The 22411-nt window shown below is 54.3% G+C and overlaps 1 protein-coding gene across 1 annotated transcript in view; it reads right to left on the bottom strand.

Moving 5' to 3' along the window:
- Window positions 1-22200, bottom strand: part of LOC140428013 (nuclear receptor subfamily 0 group B member 1-like) — a 35027-nt gene extending 12827 nt beyond the window's left edge. Inside the window, exon 1 of the mRNA XM_072513961.1 lies at window positions 21628-22200. Coding sequence (XP_072370062.1) covers window positions 21628-22186 — 559 coding nt within the window. The 5' untranslated portion in view covers window positions 22187-22200. The remainder of the gene's footprint in view (window positions 1-21627) is intronic.
- Between the last annotated feature and the right edge of the window lie 211 nt (window positions 22201-22411).

Raw genomic sequence — 22411 nt, forward strand, 5'->3', positions numbered from 1 at the left:
GTCCATCAGAGCGTCCCGTGCAAGTTGGCCCTGGCGCACATGAGTACAGCATCCCATACCTGCCCAGGCCCCATGTCCTGTCTGTCCTCGCCTTCCCCCGCATTCTCCTCATCGGACAAGAACTGGCTTTCACCCTCCCCATCAACATGTCGTCCCTCTGCTGCGCGATATTGTGGAGGGTGCAGCAGGCTGCAAAATGTGGGCGACCCTCTCAGCATCATACTGGAGGGCCCCTCCAGAGCGATCCAGGCACCTGAACCGCATCTTCAGGATGCTGAAGCACCACTCGATCATGCCCCTGGTCGTTGCATGGGTGTCATTGTAACACGTCTTCACGTCGGTCTGTGGCCTCCGGATAGGTGCCATCATCCACGACCGCAGCGGATAACCCCCGTCACCCAGGAGCCAAACCATCAGCCAGGGGTGTGCCTTGAAGAGCCAGGAACCGTCGAGTGTGCCAGGATGAGGGCATCATGCACATTGCCCAGGTATCAGGTGCAGACATGCTTGATGTACATCTGATGCTCACACACCAGCTGCACGTTCATTGAATGGAACCCCATTCGGTTTGTGTAGAGCGGCCTGTGACATGGATCCCGTTGATCAACTCCTGGACCAAGGACATCTCAGGGATGACGGCGTGCCCTGGCATCCTGGTGGGCTCGGTGCACATTGAAATGGATATATTTTGGACTTCAGGTGGAGGCCATGGAGTGAGTGGTCGCATATTTGGCAGCTCCCGCTCATGGTGGTGTTTTTGTAGCCGGCTCAGTGGTCGATGGACCAGTTGGTGAGCTTCCTGAATGAGAAGTTCACCCAACAGCGGAAGGAAAGTTTGGAGTCCCTGGTCCGGGCAATGGACTCGATCAAGGCGGTGGTTGACCACGTGGAGACGAGACTGGCAGCCGAGGGACAGGCACTCCAGAGGTTGAAGGAGCAGGCGGGGGAGCATGAGGAACAGTCCACCTCGATGGCAGCAGAGATTGGGCTGATGCGAGACAAGCAGAAGCGACTGCTGGAGAAAGTGGAGGATTTGGAAAACTGATCTCGGAGGCAGAACATCCGGATTGTGGTTTTGCCGGAGGAAATTGAAGGAACGGATGCAGGTGCGTATGTTCGGAAGATGCTGGAGAGGTTGCTTGAGGAAGGTGCGTTTGATCGGCTGTTGGAAGTGGACCAGGCCCACCTGACATTGATGTGCAAGCCCCAGGGGGGCGAGCCGCCGAGGGCGATGGTGGTGAAGCTCTATTTATTTATCTCGGTGAACCACAAGCCTTCCCTTATATCGATCAAATGACCACATAACCAGTTAGTTAGTTCAAAAGATGGTTTATTTACATACACAAGAGTTATCTCAACATGCAAACACAATATCTACTACCAGCTAAAGTACACCTATCAGCTACAATAACCTATACTTAACTTCAGGGCGACCGGCACTGTGCAAATGGATAAGGCCCTTATCTGGATTTCATTTGGCTGGTTCGAAGAAGTTGGCTCTGTCTCTGCTGGGCTCAACCGTGAGGTAGCGATCATTGGTCTTGAACTTAGCTGGCTGTTCCTGCTGCAATTGGGTAGGCACAGGCTGGATCCAAGAGAGGCAGAACACATGGCTGTGCTCTCTTTTATCTCTCTGGGATTTTGCACTCTTTGGGGTGGTCCTTAACCTTGGACCCAATAGTTCGACAGGACTCTGATCACTCTCTTCGATTTTGGCCAATAAAGGGGCAGGTGCCTTGGTAGCTGGGCGGGTTCTTAGTGGTCATTGACCTTGGCAGTTGGGCTTTCTGAGTAAGGGAGTGGCGCCGATCAGTCTGTGGCTGTACCGGTTGCTTGATTGGAGTCCTATTGTCCTGGGAAAATGGACCATTGAAATGTAAACGAGCGGGGGTTTCGGTCAGGTCTGGTTACCTGTGTTTTAAATACACATAGGCTGTGTATCTGTCTGAGTCCTGGGTTGACCATAATCCCCATGGTCCTTTGCAGCTGGCCATCTTAGATGACTACAGTGGTACGATTGCATCAGTTCCTGGATAAGGAACGTATCATGAGGTGGGCCAGGCAGACGAGGCGATGCACCTGGGAAGGCGTCGAGATTCGGGTGTACCAGGGCCTGGGGCAGAGCTTGCGAAGAGGAGGGCGAGCTTTAATAAGGTCAAGTCGGCCCTGTTCAAGAAGGGCTTTAAGTTGTACCCGGCTCACCTATGGATGATCTATGGGAGCCGGGAGCTGTATTCTGGCTCGGCGGAGAACGCAGCAAACTGTAGGAGAATGGACTGGCAGGAGAAGGAGGACCTTGAACTTTGATAGAGGAGAAGAGGAGTGCATGTATTGTACTGTGAACAACTTTGGGTTTTTGTTGTTTGGGTTTCTTTCGTTTTTTCCGTTTTTCTGTACGGTTTGGTGTTAGGCTGGTTTACAGTTCTTTGTTAAGAGATGATGGGAGGGTCTCTGTGTTCGGAGCTTGGGAGGGATTGTTTGTTTGTTTTTATTTCTTGCCTGTGTTTTGACTGTTTGCACTAAAAGTGGGGGGAGGGGGGAAATCAGTTGGGGGTATAATGCTAGGCGCCATGAGTGGGGGCTGTCAGGTTAGCTGGGCTGGCTAGTTCACAGAAGTAAAGTGGGGGGGGTGAGCTGAACATCGATGTTGGGGAGGAGAGGGATTATACTGCTGACGGGGTGGGGACTTTTAAAGAGGAGGAGGAGGGTTGATGATGATTGTTGCCCGAGGGCCAGGGGAAGTGCGGGGCCTGGGCCAAAGACTGGCCTAGGAGAGGTTATGGTTGATCAGCACGGGAGTGGGGCGGGGCGCCCCTTGACCAGGCTGGTCACGTGGAACGTTCGGGGATTGAATGGGCCAGTCAAAAGGGCCTGTGTGTTCGCACACTTGAGGCAACTGAAGGTGGATGTGGCCATGTTGCAGGAGCCACATCTGGTGGGGTATCAGATTAGGCTAAGGAAGGGATGGGTTGGATAGGTGTTCCATTCGTGGTTAGACTTTAAAACGAGGGGGGTGGCAATCTTGGTTAGTAAGCGGGTGGCATTCGAGGTGGGGAATATAGAAGCAGACCCAGGGGGTAGATATGTTATGGTTAGTGGGAAATTGGAGGGAATGGCCATGATATTGGTAAATATATATGCCCCGAACTGGGATGACGTTGAGTTTGTTAGACCTAAAGATCTCCGACCTAGATTCACATTGACTGATTATGGGAAGAGATTTGAGTACGGTCCTAGATCCAAGGTCGGATTGGTCAAGTTCCAGGTCTGGGACAGTATTAGCTATGGCAAAGGAGCCCCATGGCTTCATGGAGCACATTGGGGGGGATCGATCCATGGAGATTTGGGAGGCCGAAGAGTAAGGAATTTTCATTCTACTCCTAAGTGCATACGGTGTATTCCCAAATAGATTTTTGTGTTATGGATAAGACGCTACTGGCTGAGGTGGTGGATGTTGAATATTCAGCAATAGTGATGTCAGACCACGCCCCGCACTGGGTGGACTTGCAAGTCAGCAAAGGAAAGGCCCAGAGCCCGCAATGGAGGTTGGATGTGGGGCTGCTAGCGGAGGAGGAGGCGTGTTAGCGGGTGAGGGAGGCCATTCGGAGATATACGAGGACATGGGTGATGTTTCGGCAGGGGTGGTTTGGAACATAGGGTCGCGCTTTATGCGGACGATTTGCTCCCTTATATAACAGACCCATTGCGGGGGGGAATTGCAGGAATTATGAGAATACTGGCGGAATTTGGCCGGTTCTCAGGTTACAAAATGAATATGGGCAAGAGTGGGGTTTTTGCAAGGGCGCAGGAGAGGAGACTGGGGGAGATGCCGGTCAAAGTGGTGGGAGGGAGTTTTAGGTACCTTGGGATTCAAGTGGCAAGGACTGGGGTCAGCTTCATATATTAAATTTGGTCAGGTTGATTGAGCAAATGTAAGGGGACTTCCGTAGGTGGGATGTGCTCCTGCTGTCATTGGCTAGTAGGGTACAGACTGTGAAAATGACAGTCCTCCCGAGATTGCTGTTCTTGCTTCAGTGTCTTCCAATCTTTATCCCCAAGGCATTTTTTAGAAAGATGAATGCGGTGATCTTGGTTTTTATATGGGCCGGGAAAGCCCCGAGGGTGAAGAAAGTCCTTTGTGAGCGGGGGGGGGCGGGGAGGGGGGATTGGCCCTTCCAAACGTTATTAATTACTACTGGGCGGCTAATATATTGATGGTTAGCAAATGGGGAGTGGGGGAGGGGTCGGTGTGGGAGCGAGTGGAGGAGGCATCTTGCAAGGGCACGAGTCTGAAGCTTCTGTTAACGGCACCTCTGCCATTCTCGCCGGCTCAGTACTCCACAAGCCCAGTGATAGTGGCAGCCTTGAGAGTGTGGGGGCAATGGAGGCAGCACATGAGATTGGAGGGGCGTCGGTGTGGGCACCGATCTGTGTTGCTCCGGGGGGGGCTGGACGGGGACTTTAGGAGGTGGCAGCGCGCAGGAATTGAGAGATTTGGGGATCTCTTCATTGAGGAGGGTTTCCTGAGCCTGGACAGATGAGAGGAGGAGTTTGAGTTGCCAGGGGGGAATGGGTTCAGGTACTTGCAAGTGCGGGATTTTGTCCGGAGGCAGACCCGGGCTTCCCTCGGGTTCCACTAAGGGTGTTACAAGATTAGGTGATGTCAAGAACAGGGGTTGGGGAGGGAAGGGTCTCAGAAATATATAAGGAACTGATGGAATGGAAAGGGGTCCCAATCGGGAAGGTGAACAGGAAGTGGGAGGAAGAGATGGGAGGGGAGTTGGAAGTCGAGTTATGGGAGAAGGCCCTGAGGAGAATCAATGCATCCTTGTTGTGTGCCAGGCTTAGCCGCATCCAGTTCAAGGTGGTCCACAGGGCTCATATCACTGTGGCCCTGATGAGCAGGTTTTTTGGGGAGGTGGAGGACAGGTGTGAGTGCTGTGGGGGAGGTCCTGCGAATCACGTGCTTATGTTTTGGGCATGTCCGAGGCTGAGGGAATTTTGGCAGGGATTTTCGGATGTCATGTCAGAGGTCCTGGAAGGGAGGGTGACTCCGAGTCCCGAGGTGACACTATTTGGAGTGTCGGAAGTGCCGGGAGCCCAGTGGGGGAGAGAGGCCGACATTTTGGCTTTTGCCTCCCTGATGGCCTGGAGACATATTTTGCTGGGGTGGAGGGACTGAGAGCCTCCAAAATCGTGTGTTTGAGTAAGTGACAAGGCAGGGTTTCATAGGCTCGGGAAAATTAGGTTCGCCTTAAGTGGTTCATTACAGGGGCTCGCTTGGAGGTGGTAGCCGTTCATCGACTTCTTCAAGAAGAATTGACCGTCAGCAGGAGCGGGGGTTGGGGCGGGGGGGGGGGTGGGGGGGAGGCATGGAAGTGACGAATGAGCCAGGGAATCTGATGTATGACTAGTTAGTGTTTTGGGCTGGGGGGAGTTGGGTATGTTATTGTGGGGTTTTTGTGTGTCATAGAATTTACAGTGCAGAAGGAGGCCATTTGGCCCATCGAGTCTGCACCGGCTCTTGGAAAGAGCACCTTACCCAAGGTCAACACCTCCACCCTATCCCCATAATCCAGTAACCCCATCCAATACTAAGGGCAATTTTGGACACTAAGGGCAATTTATCATGGCCAATCCACCTAACCTGCACATCTTTGGGCTGTGGGAGGAAACCGGAGCACCCGGAGGAAACCCACGCACACACGGGGAGGATGTGCAGACTCCGCACAGACAGTGACCCAAGCCGGAATCGAACCTCGGACCCTGGAGCTGTGAAGCAATTGTGCTATCCACAATGCTACCGTGCTGCCCAATGTGTTGGATCTCTTTGTTGCTTAAAATGTTAAAATTATAAATGCCTCAATAAAATATTTTCTAAAAAATAGAAATGGATGTATTTTGCCGATGCACCTGTGCACCCAGCTCTGTGAGATCCCGTACAGGTCCCCACTCGGCACCTGGAAGAAGCGCGTGGCGTAAAGGTTCAGGGCAACTGTCATCTTGACGGCGACTGGGAGCAGATGTCCTCTCCCGTTTCCCTCATGGTACCAGGTGTGCTATGATCTGGCAGATATTTCGCACTGTCCACCGTTCAGCAGGAGACTTCGACGGCATGCCCGGTCCAGCAGGACCTTAAATTACAGGTGCTACCGGTACACGCGAGGCTTCATGTGGCACCTCCTTTGCACCTCCTCCTCCTCGGCCTGTTGGGCGGCCAGCTCTCCATCCTCACTGGCTGCCTCCTGTTCCTCTGGGGCAGGCACTGCTGTTGCAGCTTCCTCCTCCTCGAGCAGCTTCTGCTCGTACAGCCTCAATGCACCTCCCAGGGCTGAGGGGACCAGGAGGAAGGCCATCATTGTTGGTTGAATTTCAATATGCATGGACAGCACGGTGGTGCAGTGGCTAGCACTGTTGCCTCACGGCGCTGAGGTCCCAGGTTCGATCCCGGCATATTCTCCCCATGTTTGCGTGGGTTTCACCCCCAGAACCCAAAGATGTGCAGGGTAGGTCTGATTAGTAAGTTTGCGGACGACACAAAGGTTGGTGGAATTGCGGATAGCGATGAGGACTGTCAGAGGATACAACAGGATTTAGATCGTTTGGAGACTTGGGCGGCGAGATGGCATATGGAGTTTAATTCGGACAAATGTGAGGTAATGCATTTTGGCAGGTCTAATACAGGTAGGGAATATACAGTGAATGGTAGAACCCTCAAGAGTATTGACAGTCAGAGAGATCTTGGTGTACAGGTCCACACGTCACTGAAAGGGGCAACACAAGTGGAGAAGGTAGTCAAGAAGGCATACGGCATGCTTGCCTTCATTGGCCGGGTGATTGTGTATAAGAATTGGCAAGTCATGTTGCAGCTGTATAGAACATTAGTTAGGCCACACTTGGAGTATAGTGTTCAATTCTGGTCGCCACACTACCAGAAGGATGTGCAGGCTTTAGGGAGGGTGCAGAAGAGATTTACCCAGGATGTTGCCTGGTATGGAGGGCATTAGCTATGAGGAGCGGTTGAACAAACTTGGTTTGTTCTCACTGGAACGACGGAGGTTGAGGGGCGACCTGATAGAGGTCTACAAAATAATGAGGGGCATAGACAGATTGTATAGTCAGAGACTTTTTCCCAGGGTAGAGGGGTCAATTACTCGGGGGCATAGGTATAAGGTGCGAGGGGCAAGGTTTAGAGGAGATGTGCGAGGCACGTTTTTTACACAGAGAGTAGTGGGTGCCTGGAACTCGCTGCCGGAGGAGGTGGTGGAAGCAGCCACGATATTGACGTTTAAGGGGCATCTTGACAAATACATGAATAGGATGGGAATAGAGGGATACGGACCCCGGAAGTGCAGAGGATTTTAGTTTAGACGGGCAACATGATCGGTGCAGGCTTGGAGGGCTGAAGGGCCTGCTCCTGTGCTGTACTTTTCTTTGTTGTTCTTTGTGGTGGATTGGCCACACTAAATTGCCCCTTAATTGGAAAAAATGAATTTGGTACTCCAAATTTTAAAAAAAATTAATTTCAATATCCATTGTCTGCATGGGGTGAAAGACTGACAGGCTAGATTTGTGCATACCCCCATGCCCAACCAGATGCAACGGGCTACATGGTGGCCCCGATTGACACTGCGGAGACTGCCCCCACATATCCCCTTCCCACCTGATCTCTGCGGTCCCTGTCGGAGCCCAGCACGATGGGGCCTCTGGGATACCATCGGCTGGCACTACCCTTGCCAGTGGTACAATCCGCAGCCCCCTTCTGGCACCCCCTTTAGGGGCTACTGTGGGTGTTGTCCATGGGCGGGCCGCCTGATGCCCCGCCTGTGGCTGGCTGCTGGTTGGAGGAGGGATGATATGGCGGAGGGTGGGGTGCAAGGGTGGTGACTTGGGGGCACCCATATGGCAGGTGGCACTCTGCAGAACCAGGGGCCAAGGTGGATGGTTAATGGAGTGCGCAGCAAGATGGCTGTCTCGGGGCCACGGCAATGGCAGTTCATACCTGGACACCGCTCCAGTCCTGTGGGGGGTCCCTATGCCCATCCCCCTGTCACCCCCCCTCACCTTGGCAGGACCCCCCCCCCCTCCCAGCCAGCCCAGCCAGTGTCAGGACCAGCAGCCCACGGTCGCACCTCTGCATCTCCTACCCCCTCTCTCCTCATCAGCCACGGTGCCTGCTTCTTGATTTTTAAAAGTGCAAGTGAACCTCACCATCACGCGGTGAATCGTGGAGGCCCTACAGAATACTGGGTCAGGCCCGCTAATGATATGCCAGCGGCGTTTATTGTACGTGTGGAGTGGAACACATTGACGCCGGCTATTGAGGCATCGGAGAATTGCGATTTGGCATGAAACCGGCATCCACCACGATTTCGGCGTCAAAACCGATTCTCCGCCCATTCGCGTTTCCCGATTCCAGCGTCAGCCAATGGAAAATCCCGTCCCTACACCAATTACATAAGTATGAGGGCAGATGGGGCTAATCTTTTGATTGAGTAAATAAATTAAATAATATGATGGTTATTAAACAATGAGAAACAATTAAAGCAGCACGGTTGCACAGTGGTTAGCACTGTTGCTTCACAGCTCCAGGGTTCCAGGTTCAATTCCGGCCTTGGGTCAATGTCTGTGCGGAGTCTGCACATTCTCCCCGTGTCTGCGTGGATTTCCTCCGGGTGCTCCGGTTTCCTCCCACAGTCCAAAGATATGCAGGTTAGGTGGATTGGCCATGATAAATTGCCCTTCGTGTCCAAAAAGAGTAGACTGGGTTATAGGGTGGAGACGTAGGCTTGAGTAGGGTGCTCTTTCCAAGGGCCGGTGCAGACTCGATGGGCCGAATGGCCTCCTTCTGCACTGTGAATTCTATGAAACATTTTTAAATGTTCAACAAAAATACATTAAAACAGAAACTCAGTGGGAAAGGTCTGTGGATTACTAAGGGGGCTAAAGATAGTATTAGATTAACAGAAACACTTATAATTTTGCAAAGAATAGTGGTACGTCTGAGGGTTAGGAATGTTTCAGAAACCAGCAAAGGGCCACCAAAAGGTTGATGCATCGGTTCTTATGTTTTCAAAGGTGTTTTCAAAGGACTGTGCACCAAATCATATTGGCCCCTCACGTTGTGTAGAATTTACTGTACCTGTGCATTGCACATCGGTAATTATTTATGTTGCTATTTTGCTACTCTATTCTGAATGTAAGACAGAGGTGGAGGTGGTGCATGTTTATTTTGTAGGTTCAATTCTCATTATATTTTTAATTATATTTTCTGTGGAGGAATAATATCACAATTTGCAGATGATGCCAAATTAGAGGGCTCAGTCAACTGTGAGAAAGAATGCAGAAGATTACTGGAGAAGAGAGAATGTGCAGTTAGGTGACAAATGTAATTCAAGCAGCGAAGTGGGAAATAGTAAATTTAAGAAAAAGGAAAAGGAAATGAATGTAACATAAGATTCAATTGGAGATGTTGGAAGTTCAGGTAGAAAAGACCATAATATGATTCTGGATTTTATTCATGGACATTGAATACAAAGGCAAGGAAGTGACAATGAATTAACACAAGGCATTGGTTAGTCGAGTCAGAGTATTTTATGCCATTTATAAAAGATATTAGAAGCATAGAGGGAGTTTAGGAAAAATATCGCCAGTGTGATACCAAAACTGGGAAGTTGTTAACTGTCGTGAAAGGCTTAAAAAGTTGTACCCTTTTCTATTGGATGAAAGAACCTTAATTTAATTGAGGTTTTGAAATGATGAAAGGATAAGCAGTGAAACATTGCGGCGGATTGGGGGGGTGGGTGCTGCGGTTCTGGGAACATTGGCCACGGGTACAAATTCCGTTATGGCCGCTAACTCTCACGAGAGGGCCATAACAGGATTTGTGCTGGGGGGATCTCGGAATGAGAACCCCCCCCCCCCCCCCCCCCCCCACCCCCCAAGCCGGCAATGTAACCAGGTTCATGCTCAATGAGGGCATTCAATTTGAATGTAAAAGGCATATCGCCGTTTCTTCCGGAAACATCCAATGTTCCTGCCCCATCCCTCCACCCCCGCAGGTGTGAATCACGACTGCTCTTCATCGGTGGAGATGACCACGCCAGGGACACGGAGGCCAGTGTAACCCCCCTGGGTAGTCAGGGACATGGCAGGGTGTTGCCCTGGCACCCTGCCAGGTTGGCACTGGCAAAGTTCGGGGTCAGAGCAGGACAAAAATGGGGGTGGGGGGGGAGGATTGCCAGCGATGATCAATGTTGGATGTGGGGTGGGAGGGGCCGATGATGATTGAATGATTAATGATGGATAGGCGGCCGAGTCGGGGAAATTGCTGGTGATAAAGAATGTGGGGGGGTCCCAATGTGTGTTGGGGGGCTGGGGGAGTGATGCACTAAGCGTCAAGAACCACAAAGACATGTGAGACTTTAACTAAGGTTTTAATATACTACATGGGAGGCTTACCCGACACAGACGACCCCAGACAGAATGGGGCCGGTCCCAGAAGAGGGTTCTTGTACGTAACTCCCGGGGGAGTGGCTAAGGCGGAGCTCTCCTTGGCCAGGTCGGGTTACCTACCAGTGACCGAACCTCTGCAGAGCTACAGTACAATACACAGTATTACAGGGCCACGTTACACACAACTATTATATACTATGTACAATGGTAGGGAAGTACAGTGGTGTATCACCACAGGGAGGGGGGTCCGTCTATTAAATTTGAGATTGAGGCACTCCATCTGTGGAGCCAGGCTTGCTGGTATTGTTTGGGCCCATCTTTTGACGTTGCAAAACAAGCCCCCTACTTTTTTTAACCAGGTGTCAGAAGATCTGGAGTGAAATCCTGACAGAAAGATGCCAGTTTTCATCAGAACCTCACATTTTGCCATTTTCTCAGAACATTCTGCCTTTCAATACTGTGGTTGACAAATTGGAAATAAGGAGGACATACTCCTTTTAACAGAGGAAGAATTGGGGGGGTGGGGTGGGGGGGGGTGCAATTAAAAGAGACACTTTTCACACAGAGGGTTAATACATCATGGAATGGCTTACCACAAGTGTCTATTGACCAGGCATTATCACATCATTTAAAAAGGAAGTGAATACTTATTTGAATATAGCGGGACCTGGAGAAATGGAGTTTGAGCAGCAGCTCTGGCTGAAGAGCTCACATAATGGCTTCTTTGTGTTCTCTGATTCTGTGCAATGTGATCAATGCCGCCTGCTCAAATCCCATTCAGAATATGTGTTCAAGCATATTTTTTTGTGGTGCGCAGCCTGTTCATTTTTAATGTGCTGTTTCTTTAATGTTTCTGTGTCGCCCCGGAGGCTGACTTGTCCTTGGTCCACATGGTAAATTCAGGGTTGCTGTGTGGCCTCACGGATATGCAGCTTAAAGGGAACCTGGGGCAGTATTTGCTCACAGGCTGCAGGACTCTGACGATGCAACCAAATGGAGACTCTGGGCAGGATTCACCATTTCTGAGACTTGATGGCAACGCAGAATCCGTGGACTTTTATGACAGAAAAACTGGCGGCGCACCTGCACCGATTCGGCTCCCATTAAGGGGCTAGTACCGGCGCCACGTGGAAGACAATCGATTCTAATGAGAAACGGTGCCGGATTCGCCGGTTTTGTGATTGACACCCAAAGGCTGACAAGCTGCAGATAAACAAATCCTCCCCCACACACACACCATCCCAGCGGGCAGAACAGCCCCGAGGTTCACAGACACCATGCTGGAGACACTGTTGGACACGGTGGAGGAGCAGCAGATGATCCTGTACCCGGCCCGGAAAGGAGGTTGCCAGCTGCCGCCTTTTGTTGCGCCTGGGCGCAGGTGGCAGAGGCAGTCAGCGCCGTGGGCAACACCATCCAGACAGGCCAAAAGTGCTGTAAAACACTGCACAACCTCCGCAGAGAGACAGGGTGAGTAGGCAGCAGTGTGCCTCGACACTAACCCTGCCCCACACACCCGTAAACCTACACCTCCCCCCACACCCCCGCCGGGCTGCATGCGGCGGATTGTCTAACACTGTCGGTTTATGTGCACCCCCCCACCCAACCCGCCCCCAGGAAAAGGTCGTGCAGCGGGAGAAGACAGGAAGTGCACTGCCGGATCTGCGGACCCTCACTGTGGCAGAGCAAAGGGCCCTGGACGTGGTTGGTGGACCGGAGGAAATGGAGGTTGCCGGGGTGGAGCTCAGCCGCGGGTGAAGAAGTGAGACCCCGCTTAGTTGCAGTTCCATGTGACACATGGTCAACCCCTCCCCAACACCACAGTCACATCAGCACTACTATCGCCCCCACACCACCCTAAACCCCACACCACCCTCACCCCCACACCACCCGGTCTAATCATATGTCTTGTCTTTTGTCTTGCAGGACATGCTAGAGATGGGATGGGTCCATCTGGCGCACCCCGACCCCAGCCGGTGGACAGCCGGAGTCTCCCCCCAAGAGCCGAGCAGTGATGAGAGCAGCTCGGACACCAGCCCTCCACACGAGATTCAGGACACACCAGAGTTCGGGTCGGAGGATGACACTGACTTTCCATCACAGCTGTCTCCAACACCCTCCACCATCCCAGAGACACTCACCTCGGTTGGCCGTGTTAGTGAAGAGGCTCCTGGGACACTCTCTGGTGCCCTCCACACAGCTGACCCGATACAGCAGGTGGAGGTAGGACCTCCCGAGGGGGAGGATGGTCGGAGGGCAGGCCGACCCCAGGGACTAGCTGCCGTCCAGACAGGTCTCGGACTTCAGGAACACACAGTCCCATTGATGGTGGAGATGCAGTCGCAGAGCCAGGGACTACATGAGGGGTTGTCGGCGAGCGTCCAGTACCTGCAGACGCAGTTGGAGGAGTCCAACCGCATGCAACAGCAGGAGTTGGTGCCGACCATGCGTGCCACCCAGGCCAACACCGCATGGGTGGTGTCCGCGGTGGAGGCCTTGGGGGTGACGGTTTTGGCTATGGATCAACATGTCCAAGGCCTGGGACATTCTGCGCAGGCGCTGGCTGAGGCCCAGGACAGGGCTGCCGCCTCACAGGCGAGCATGTCCCAGAGCCACCTTCGAAATCGCAGCGGCGCTCCTCAGCGTGGCCCAATAACAGCAGGCCATGGTTGGGAATGTTGGCGGCATTGCCCAGACGCTGGCCGAAGTGGTGCAGAGGGAGGTGGCCCAGTCCCAGAGGGAGATGACAGTCACTGGCTGATGTGACACAAACCCAGAAGGTGGTGGCACAGTCGCAGCATGATGTGGCACCGTCCCAGATGGAGATGGTCCACTCCCTGTGCTCCATTCCCGCGATCTTCCAGAACCTGTTCGAGACCAGAGTGGGCCTCCAGACTGGCAGCGCCAGGTGGCGGTGGAGCCTCAGGAGAAAACTCCGCTCGTACCCCGTCCCATGGAGTAGCCCAGGGGCTATTGGACAGGTGATGGGGCCCGTGCCAGTGACTCCTGGAGGGGAGGTGCTGGAACACCGCGGCACCTCGGACTCCCCCCCCCCCCCCCCTGACCCTGGCGCATCTGGTGGGCAGCAGGCAGAAGAGAATGGCACCATGCCACCTGGGTCACCCAAGCAGCTGCCGGGCCCATCCAGGCCTGGTCACCCAAGAAGGCACGCGCCAACCTTGTCGCAGGGTGGGATTCACAGCACGCGGCTTCCACTCCTGTGTACCATCTGGGGATCCACCTAGACGTAGCGCCAGAGCCCGTAAGACCAGAAAAGTAGACACCAGTTAGGTCGTCATGGATGCAGGACAAGGGTCCCCATTGGCACGTGCAGGGCACAGTTTAGTTATAGGGACTAGGGCACAAACCTGTATATATTTATTCACAATAAACGGCTGTTACCATGGTTACAACCTGCCTCGGTGCTCTGTTTTTAAGGGTGTGAGGGTGAGCTGGTCTGGGCTGGCCAGGGGGTGGGGGGGGGGGGGGAAATGGGTGGATGGAGGGGGCGGGAATGGGCGGAACATAGATTGGCCCGTGCTCCCCACCCTCCTCCCCCACTCCCCAACCATCCCCACCACCGCCAGCCCAGGGATCTGATGTGACCGTGTGATGGAATGGCCATCTCGCCCCCACCCTGGGTGTGCAAGCAGGGTGTGGCCGGGGAGGGCATGAGGGTGTGTAGGGTTGGGATGCGGTGTCCATGTCCCTGGCCAGGCACCCCCCCCCTCCCCCTGCCTACCACCCCTCCTAGTCGGTGAACCTGGAGACAATCAGAGCGGCCCGTGCGCATTGGCCCTGCCGCACACGCCGTGCGGCGGCCTGTGCCTTCCTGGGCTCCATGTTCTGCCCATCCTTGCCCTCCCCCGCATCCTCCTCGGATGAGGCCTGCCATTCCTCCTCCTCCGGCACATCGTCCCACTGCTGCGCGATATTGTGGAGGGCGCAGCAGGCTGCCACGATGCGGGTGAATCTCTCAGCATCATACGGAGGGCCCCTCCAGAGTGGTCCAGACACTTGAACCGCATCTTCAGGAGGCTGAGGCACTGCTCGATGATGATCCTGGTCGCTGCATGGGCTTCGTTGTAGCGGGTCTCCGCATCAGCCTGTGGCATCCAGATAGGCGTCAGCAGCCACGACTGCAGTGGATAACCCTATCACCCAGGAGCCAACCCCTCAGCCTCTCGAACATGTCAAGAATCATCGAATGTGCCAGGATGAAGGGGTCGTGCACAATGCCCGGGAATCAGGCGCAGGGGCGAATGGTGCACAGCCGAGTGGAACCCCTTTAGGTTTTTGTAGAGCGACCTGTCATCTGCAGGTGCTCATAGGGGGACACGCATCCCGTCGATCACCCCCTCGACCTGGGGCACCCCGCCAAAGGTGGCAAATCCCACTGCCCGGCTCAGTCCACACTGAAATAGATTTATTGTGCCGTCTGGGTATATCGTGCCTCCGTAATGGCGCAGATGCACCTGCGTACCGAGGTCTGTGAGATCCCAGACAGCTCCTCACTTAGCACCTGGAAGGACCCCGTCGCGTAAAGGTTCAGGGCGACCGTCACCTTGCCGGCCACTGAGAGCGGGTTTCCTCCTCCATAACCCCCGCGGTTCCAGTTGTGCCATCTTCTGGCAGATATGTTGCACTGTCTCTCTACCTAGCCGGAAACGGCATGCCCGGTCTAGCAGGCCCTCGAATGACAGGCGGTGCTAGTACACGAGGTCTCATGCAGCACCTCCTTGGCACCTCTTCCTCCTCAGCCTGTTGGGTGCTCGCTCTCCATCCTGGTGGCTGCCACCTGCCCCTCTGCTGCACACACCGCTGCTGCTCGCTCCGCTGCTGCACGTTCCGCTGCTGCTCGCTCCGCTGCTGCACGTTCCGCTGCTGCACGTTCCGCTGCTGCACACACCGCTGCTGCTCGCTCCGCTGCTGCACGTTCCGCTGCTGCTCGCTCCGCTGCTGCACGTTCCGCTGCTGCTCGCTCCGCTGCTGCACACACCGCTGCTGCTCGCTCCGCTGCTGCACGTTCCGCTGCTGCTCGCTCCGCTGCTGCTCGCTCCGCTGCTGCACGTTCCGCTGCTGCACGTTCCGCTGCTGCACACACCGCTGCTGCTCGCTCCGCTGCTGCTCGTTCCGCTGCTGCACGTTCCGCTGCTGCACACACCGCTGCTGCTCGCTCCGCTGCTGCACGTTCCGCTGCTGCACGTTCCGCTGCTGCACGTTCCGCTGCTGCACACACCGCTGCTGCTCGCTCCGCTGCTGCACGTTCCGCTGCTGCTCGCTCCGCTGCTGCACGTTCCGCTGCTGCTCGTTCCGCTGCTGCTCGTTCCGCTGCTGCACGTTCCTCTGCTGCTCGTTCCGCTGCTGCTCGTTCCGCTGCTGCACGTTCCGCTGCTGCACACACCGCTGCTGCTCGCTCCGCTGCTGCACGTTCCGCTGCTGCTCGCTCCGCTGCTGCACGTTCCGCTGCTGCACGTTCCGCTGCTGCACACACCGCTGCTGCTCGCTCCGCTGCTGCACGTTCCGCTGCTGCTCGCTCCGCTGCTGCACGTTCCGCTGCTGCACACACCGCTGCTGCTCGCTCCGCTGCTGCACATTCCGCTGCTGCTCGCTCCGCTGCTGCACGTTCCGCTGCTGCACGTTCCGCTGCTGCTCGTTCCGCTGCTGCACGTTCCGCTGCTGCTCGCTCCGCTGCTGCACGTTCCGCTGCTGCTCGTTCCGCTGCTACACGTTCCGCTGCTGCACACACCGCTGCTGCTCGCTCCGCTGCTGCACGTTCCGCTGCTGCTCGTTCCGCTGCTGCACGTTCCGCTGCTGCACGTTCCGCTGCTGCACACACCGCTGCTGCTCGCTCCGCTGCTGCACGTTCCGCTGCTGCTCGCTCCGCTGCTGCACGTTCCGCTGCTGCACGTTCCGCTGCTGCACACACCGCTGCTGCTCGCTCTGCTGCTGCTCGCTCCGCTGCTGCTCGTTCCGCTGCTGCACGTTCCGCTGCTGCTCGCTCCGCTGCTGCACACACCGCTGCTGCTCGCTCCGCTGCTGCTCGCTCCGCTGCTGCTCGCTCCGCTGCTGCACGTTCCGCTGCTGCACGTTCCGCTGCTGCACGTTCCGCTGCTGCACACACCGCTGCTGCTCGCTCCGCTGCTGCTCGCTCCGCTGCTGCTCGTTCCGCTGCTGCACGTTCCGCTGCTGCACGTTCCGCTGCTGCACGTTCCGCTGCTGCTCGCTCCGCTGCTGCTCGCTCCGCTGCTGCACGTTCCGCTGCTGCTCGCTCCGCTGCTGCTCGCTCCGCTGCTGCACGTTCCGCTGCTGCACGTTCCGCTGCTGCACGTTCCGCTGCTGCTCGTTCCGCTGCTGCACGTTCCGCTGCTGCACGTTCCGCTGCTACACGTTCCGCTGCTGCTCGCTCCGCTGCTGCACGTTCTGCTGCTGCACGTTCCGCTGCTGCACGTTCCGCTGCTGCTCGCTCCGCTGCTGCGCGTTCCGCTGCTGCTCGCTCCGCTGCTGCACGTTCCGCTGCTGCTCGTTCCGCTGCTGCACACACCGCTGCTGCTCGCTCCGCTGCTGCTCGCTCCGCTGCTGCACGTTCCGCTGCTGCACGTTCCGCTGCTGCACGTTCCGCTGCTGCACGTTCCGCTGCTGCACACACCGCTGCTGCTCGCTCCGCTGCTGCTCGCTCCGCTGCTGCTCGCTCCGCTGCTGCTCGCTCCGCTGCTGCACGTTCCGCTGCTGCACGTTCCGCTGCTGCACACACTGCTGCTGCTCGCTCCGCTGCTGCACGATCCGCTGCTGCACGTTCCGCTGCTGCTCGCTCCGCTGCTGCTCGCTCCGCTGCTGCTCGCTCCGCTGCTGCACACACCGCTGCTGCTCGCTCCGCTGCTGCACACACCGCTGCTGCTCGCTCCGCTGCTGCACGTTCCGCTGCTGCACACACCGCTGCTGCACGTTCCGCTGCTGCACGTTCCGCTGCTGCACGTTCCGCTGCTGCACGTTCCGCTGCTGCATGTTCCGCTGCTGCACGTTCCGCTGCTGCACGTTCCGCTGCTGCAGCTTCCTCCTCCTTGAGCAACACCCACTCGTACAGCCGCAGGTCATCCCCCAGGGCTGCGGCGATGAGCAGGAAGACCATGATTGCTGGTTGTAATACCATATCCTTTGTCTGCAGGGGGTGAAATGTCGACATGTTAGCGTGGTACATACCCATGTGCCCAACGAGGTCCACCAGGCTACATGGTGGCCCCAGTTGGCACTGTGGGATCTGCCCCCGCATGTTCCTCTCCCCCATCATTCCCGCACCCCTGGCCTCATCGGTGCCTGGCACCATGGAGGCCTCTGGCCCTAGCGCCCGCCCCTGATGCCAGGGGTACCATTGCCTGGCACTGCCCTTGCCAGGGGCTACTGTGGGTGTTGCCCAGGGTGGGCTGCCGGCGGGTGGAGGCTGGGTGAGGGGTTGTTGCGGTGTGGGTGTGTGTGCGGGGGATAGGGAGGTGGGGGCACTCACATGGCCGGTGTCACTCTGCAGAATCAGAGGCCAAGGCGGGTGGTCAGTGGGTACGCAGCAAAATGGCCACCATAATGGCGGTCCATGCCTTGGCACCGCCCCAGTCGCATGGGGGGGGGGGTCACCTCGGTCACTCGACATGTTCTCCCGACTCCCTATCCCCCCTCCCCCAGCCAGTGTCCAGGCCGGCAGCCCGCGGTCGGCCCTCTCCAGGACCTACCTCCTCTCTCTCCCTCAGCAGCCATGACTCTGGTTTCACGATATTTAAAAGCACAAGTGAAACGCGCCGTCGGGAACTCGATCCATCAGAGGCAGAGAATCGCGGAGGTCCCGGAGAATACCGGGTCAGGCCCGCTAATGACATGCAAATGGGGTCGACTGTACATGCATTCCAGAATGCATTGACGCCGCTGTTGAGGTGACGGAGAATCACGATTTGGTGTCAAATCGGCGCCTGTCACGATTTTAGCGTCGGAACCGATTCTCCGCCCAATTGCTTTTCCCGATTTCAGCGTCGGCCAACAGGAAAACCCGGCCCCTGAATCTGAACTTGTCAGCAACGAGACCAGTGGTGCAATATTCCGGGAGGTGACCTCATAAATGATCACCTCCACACTCATCCTGTGAGAACATCAGTGGGGAGTTTACTGCTGCTGCCAGCCAATCAGAAAGCCAAAAGCTCTGGAGCTTCGGCAGCCACACCGGGAGCTGAAGTGCTGCCGCGGTCGGTCAGCAATGAGGAGGGCACTTTCACTCACCAATACAGAAGGGCTACATTGAAAACTCCCAAAGCCGATAATGGAGGCCTTCACACGCAGCTGGGAGAGCACTTCAATGATGGGAAAATTCTGGTGATGCTGCCGGCCTGGACATTGGCTCATGGAGGGGGAGATGGGGAGACAGGGGGAATAGGTTAACCACACTCATTGAGTGCCTCCCTGCAGAACGCGCAGCTGATCCTGTTTGCAGCCCAACCCTGGGAAAATTCCCTGTGGTGGGAATGGGTCAAGGAGTTGTAACACTCTCCAACCTTTCGAGTCCAGTTGCCTCAAACCTTATTTCTACAAGGCAAAGAAAATCCAGTCTGTTGTGTCCAAGTCAAGATAATATATGACTTGGAGGGGAACTTGAGGAGACAGCATTCCTATAACAGTGCTGCCCTCTTATTCTCAGGGATAGAGGTCACAACAGAATGAAATCCTGACGAGGTATTGGATTGCATCCTCTGGGCAGCCACAGTGTGTCATTGGTGGAGAGAGTAGATACAGGCCACCGTTTAAGCAACGCGGCCTAACATGGATGGATTGCTGCTAGGGATACATCCATCCAAGTACAGAGTGGAGTATTGCACCATAGTGCTGATTTAAGCCAGTATAGCTAAGTGTGTACTTTGAGGAGTCTACAGGTGAGCTGTTCATCACACCTGTGCATACCTAGTGCTTGATTAGAAGCAGTGATTGGAAAGATTCTCCCATGAAAGCATGAGTGACTCATCACTATCATCGCCCAATGGCTATTTCTAACCAGCCAAATCAAAATCAAACATACAGTGATGATGCAGAGAACAACTGTCGAGATTAGGATTGGCTGCGCATTCCACAGGCAGGCAGCCAACTAGGTAAGATAATGCCCAATTCAGGCTGATTTTGCCTATCACCAGAATATTCCCATCACTCAAATGCTCACTCACCCCACCCTGCAAATACATGTGAAGGCCTCAATTTAAGCTGAATGTTCCATGGCCCAATGCCAGTTTGGGTGGTTGAGAAGCTGCAATCATGGCTGTGCTTGATCCTGCAGAGAGGCTTCCTCTCCCTTACCTGCCAAGAGTCCTCAGTGCAGCTCTTCTGTGTTGGCCAGTGAGGGCGCTCCATGTTAAGACACTTCCAACATGTTAAGACAACAGTTTTTTACTTTGCATTGAAAATCAGTAAATGTCACTCATATCCTTTTGTACCCTGCAGTTTCTGTTATTGGAAAGCAGCCATAGCTCATTAAATTTTGGATATTCTTGAGTTGGGAAGTACATGATATTTAAGGCTATATTCACACTGTATGTACAGGCTTCTCAGATTAATAGTTGCAGTATCAGTTCCTGGCAGCTTCAAGGACTCTAAAAGCCATTATTCAGCCTGAGAGCTTGCCTGTTGTAAGTGCCATAGGTTCCCAGTGGTTTCCTCAGCATTTGCAGACACATCATTGAAGTCCCACAGATACAGAATTATTCTCACAGCATTTCAAATTTAAATATTTGAAAACTGAGGGCAGGAGTGTCTGCACTAATGAAACGTTTTTATTGAATTCTGGATAAGTGCTAAAGGACGCGTGAGCATGTTTTAAACAAGCTTTAAATTCCAGTTTTACCTTCAATGGTAGCATGCACATCTTTCAATATGAAGACTGTGGATTCAAACCCCATTGCAAACATCTGCGCATCTCATCTGACACGAGTGCATGACTGAAAGAGTGCTGCCCGATTGGAGATGCTTTTCTTCTAACGTGATGTTAAACTGAGCTTTCTCGGCTGGATTTGAACCAAACCATAACTTGAAGTGGAGAGTTGCTTTAGCCCAGTATTAATCCCACAAAAACAGATTCGCTGGTAATTTGTTTGTAGGATCTTAATGTTTACATTGGCTACTGTAAAGTGCATTGGGACATCCTGAAGATGAAAAAGGGAAGTGCAAAGGTGTGTCCTTCCTCTTACTGAATTTGTGTTGGACTGGAGTTACAGTCAATTCCTCAGTGGTGTGAGACTGCCTACTTATAGTGGGTCTCCCCACTCTAAACCCCACTCTCTTTGGAATGGGGTTTAGCCATGAATCAGTAAGAATATATAATATACTTATTATGTATATAAAATGGAGCCACATATATAAATACTGTGCCTACAAGTGCAGGTCAGACACTCAGAATCTTGTGACGAGTAACTCACCTCCTGACCCCCGAAAGCCTGTCCACCATCCCTACAAGGCACAAGTCAGGAGTGTGATGGAAACTTTCCATTTGTCTGGGTGAGTGCAGCTCCAACAACACTCAAGAACCTCGATAGCATCCAGGTCAAAGCAGCCCGCTTGACTCCACCCCTTCCACAAAGATTCTCTTCCTTCACCACCAGCCGTGTGTACCATTTACAAGATTCACTGCAGTGACTCACCAAGATTCCTTAGCAGCGCCTTCCAACCCCACGACCACTACCATCTGGAAGGATAAGTGCAGCAGGTACATGGGAACACCACCACCACCTGGAGGTTCCCCTCCAAGTCACTCACCATCCTGACTAGGAAATATATCGGGATTCTTTCACTGTCACTGGGTCAAAATCCTGGAACTCCCTCCCTAACAGCACTGCAAAGAAGGCAACTAACTCACCAGCACCTTCTGAAGGATAACTAGGGGTGGGCAGTAAATGCTGGCCTAACCAGTGACACCCACATTCCGTAAATTACCAAACATAAAACCAAATGATCTTTGGAGGCTGCGAAAGTTACACGATAAAAACACCCTTCCAAGTTTCTGAAAAAAAGATTTACACTAACTGTGTATCTGGATAAGATGGAAAAGCAAATCACAAAGAAATTGTCAATGAAAGTTATTTCAGTTATACGTCTGCTACCTTCGTGAAGCTTTTCCGAGACTAAAATGTTTAGTGTATCTGTGATTATACCAACCTGGGTTAAAGAGAAGAATCCCTTTCAGATAGGCATACTCCTTGGGGCTAATGTCCAGGCTCCAGCACTTCAGCAGAAACCTCTGAATGGTCTGGATCTCTGCCGCCGAAGGTGAGTGTTGATGCCCCGACTCTTCCTGGACGTTCGGGGGCCCGTTTGTTAAAATCGTGTGTAAAATACTGGGTTCGGAAGTCTCCATCGTTTCGAAGTCGACTTTGTCCTGTGCCAGTCCCAGGACCAGAAGGGGCGCCCAGCACCTTCTCAGCAGGATCAGCTGGTCACAACAGGGTAATGCCTGGAAACAGGGCACATTCTTTATAAATGTCAGCGTCTTGGCCAGGACGGCGGAGGCTGCTGCACAGCTGATGTGAGGGCACTTGAGCACAATTTTCCGCTTGGATTTACAGGGGCAGTCCTGCCCCGGGGATCTGGAGGCTGAAGCGGGGGTCTGCTGCTCCTGTGGCAGATTCTGCCCTTCGTTTTTCAGCAGTTTGTACAGGATGCTACTCAGCCCCCTGTCGTTCCTGCATTGACACATGTCCGCGTAGGCTGAAGACATCTCTGGCAGCTGCAGCAACACTCACTCTCACCAAGAAGCTACCGGCGCTCTGCTCATTTATAAAGCACCAAGCTCAGGTCCCACCCACTGCCAGTGGCAGCAGCAGAGGGCGCCCGCTCACAGAGCAATGCAGCTTTAACGCTGAACTGTCCTCTGTGGCACCTAACTACACCTACAGGAACCAGGCTGTGCTCTGTTAACCTAACTACACCTACTGGAATCAGA

The sequence above is a fragment of the Scyliorhinus torazame genome, chromosome 8, assembly GCF_047496885.1.
Source record: "Scyliorhinus torazame isolate Kashiwa2021f chromosome 8, sScyTor2.1, whole genome shotgun sequence".
NCBI classification, from domain to species: domain Eukaryota; kingdom Metazoa; phylum Chordata; class Chondrichthyes; order Carcharhiniformes; family Scyliorhinidae; genus Scyliorhinus; species Scyliorhinus torazame.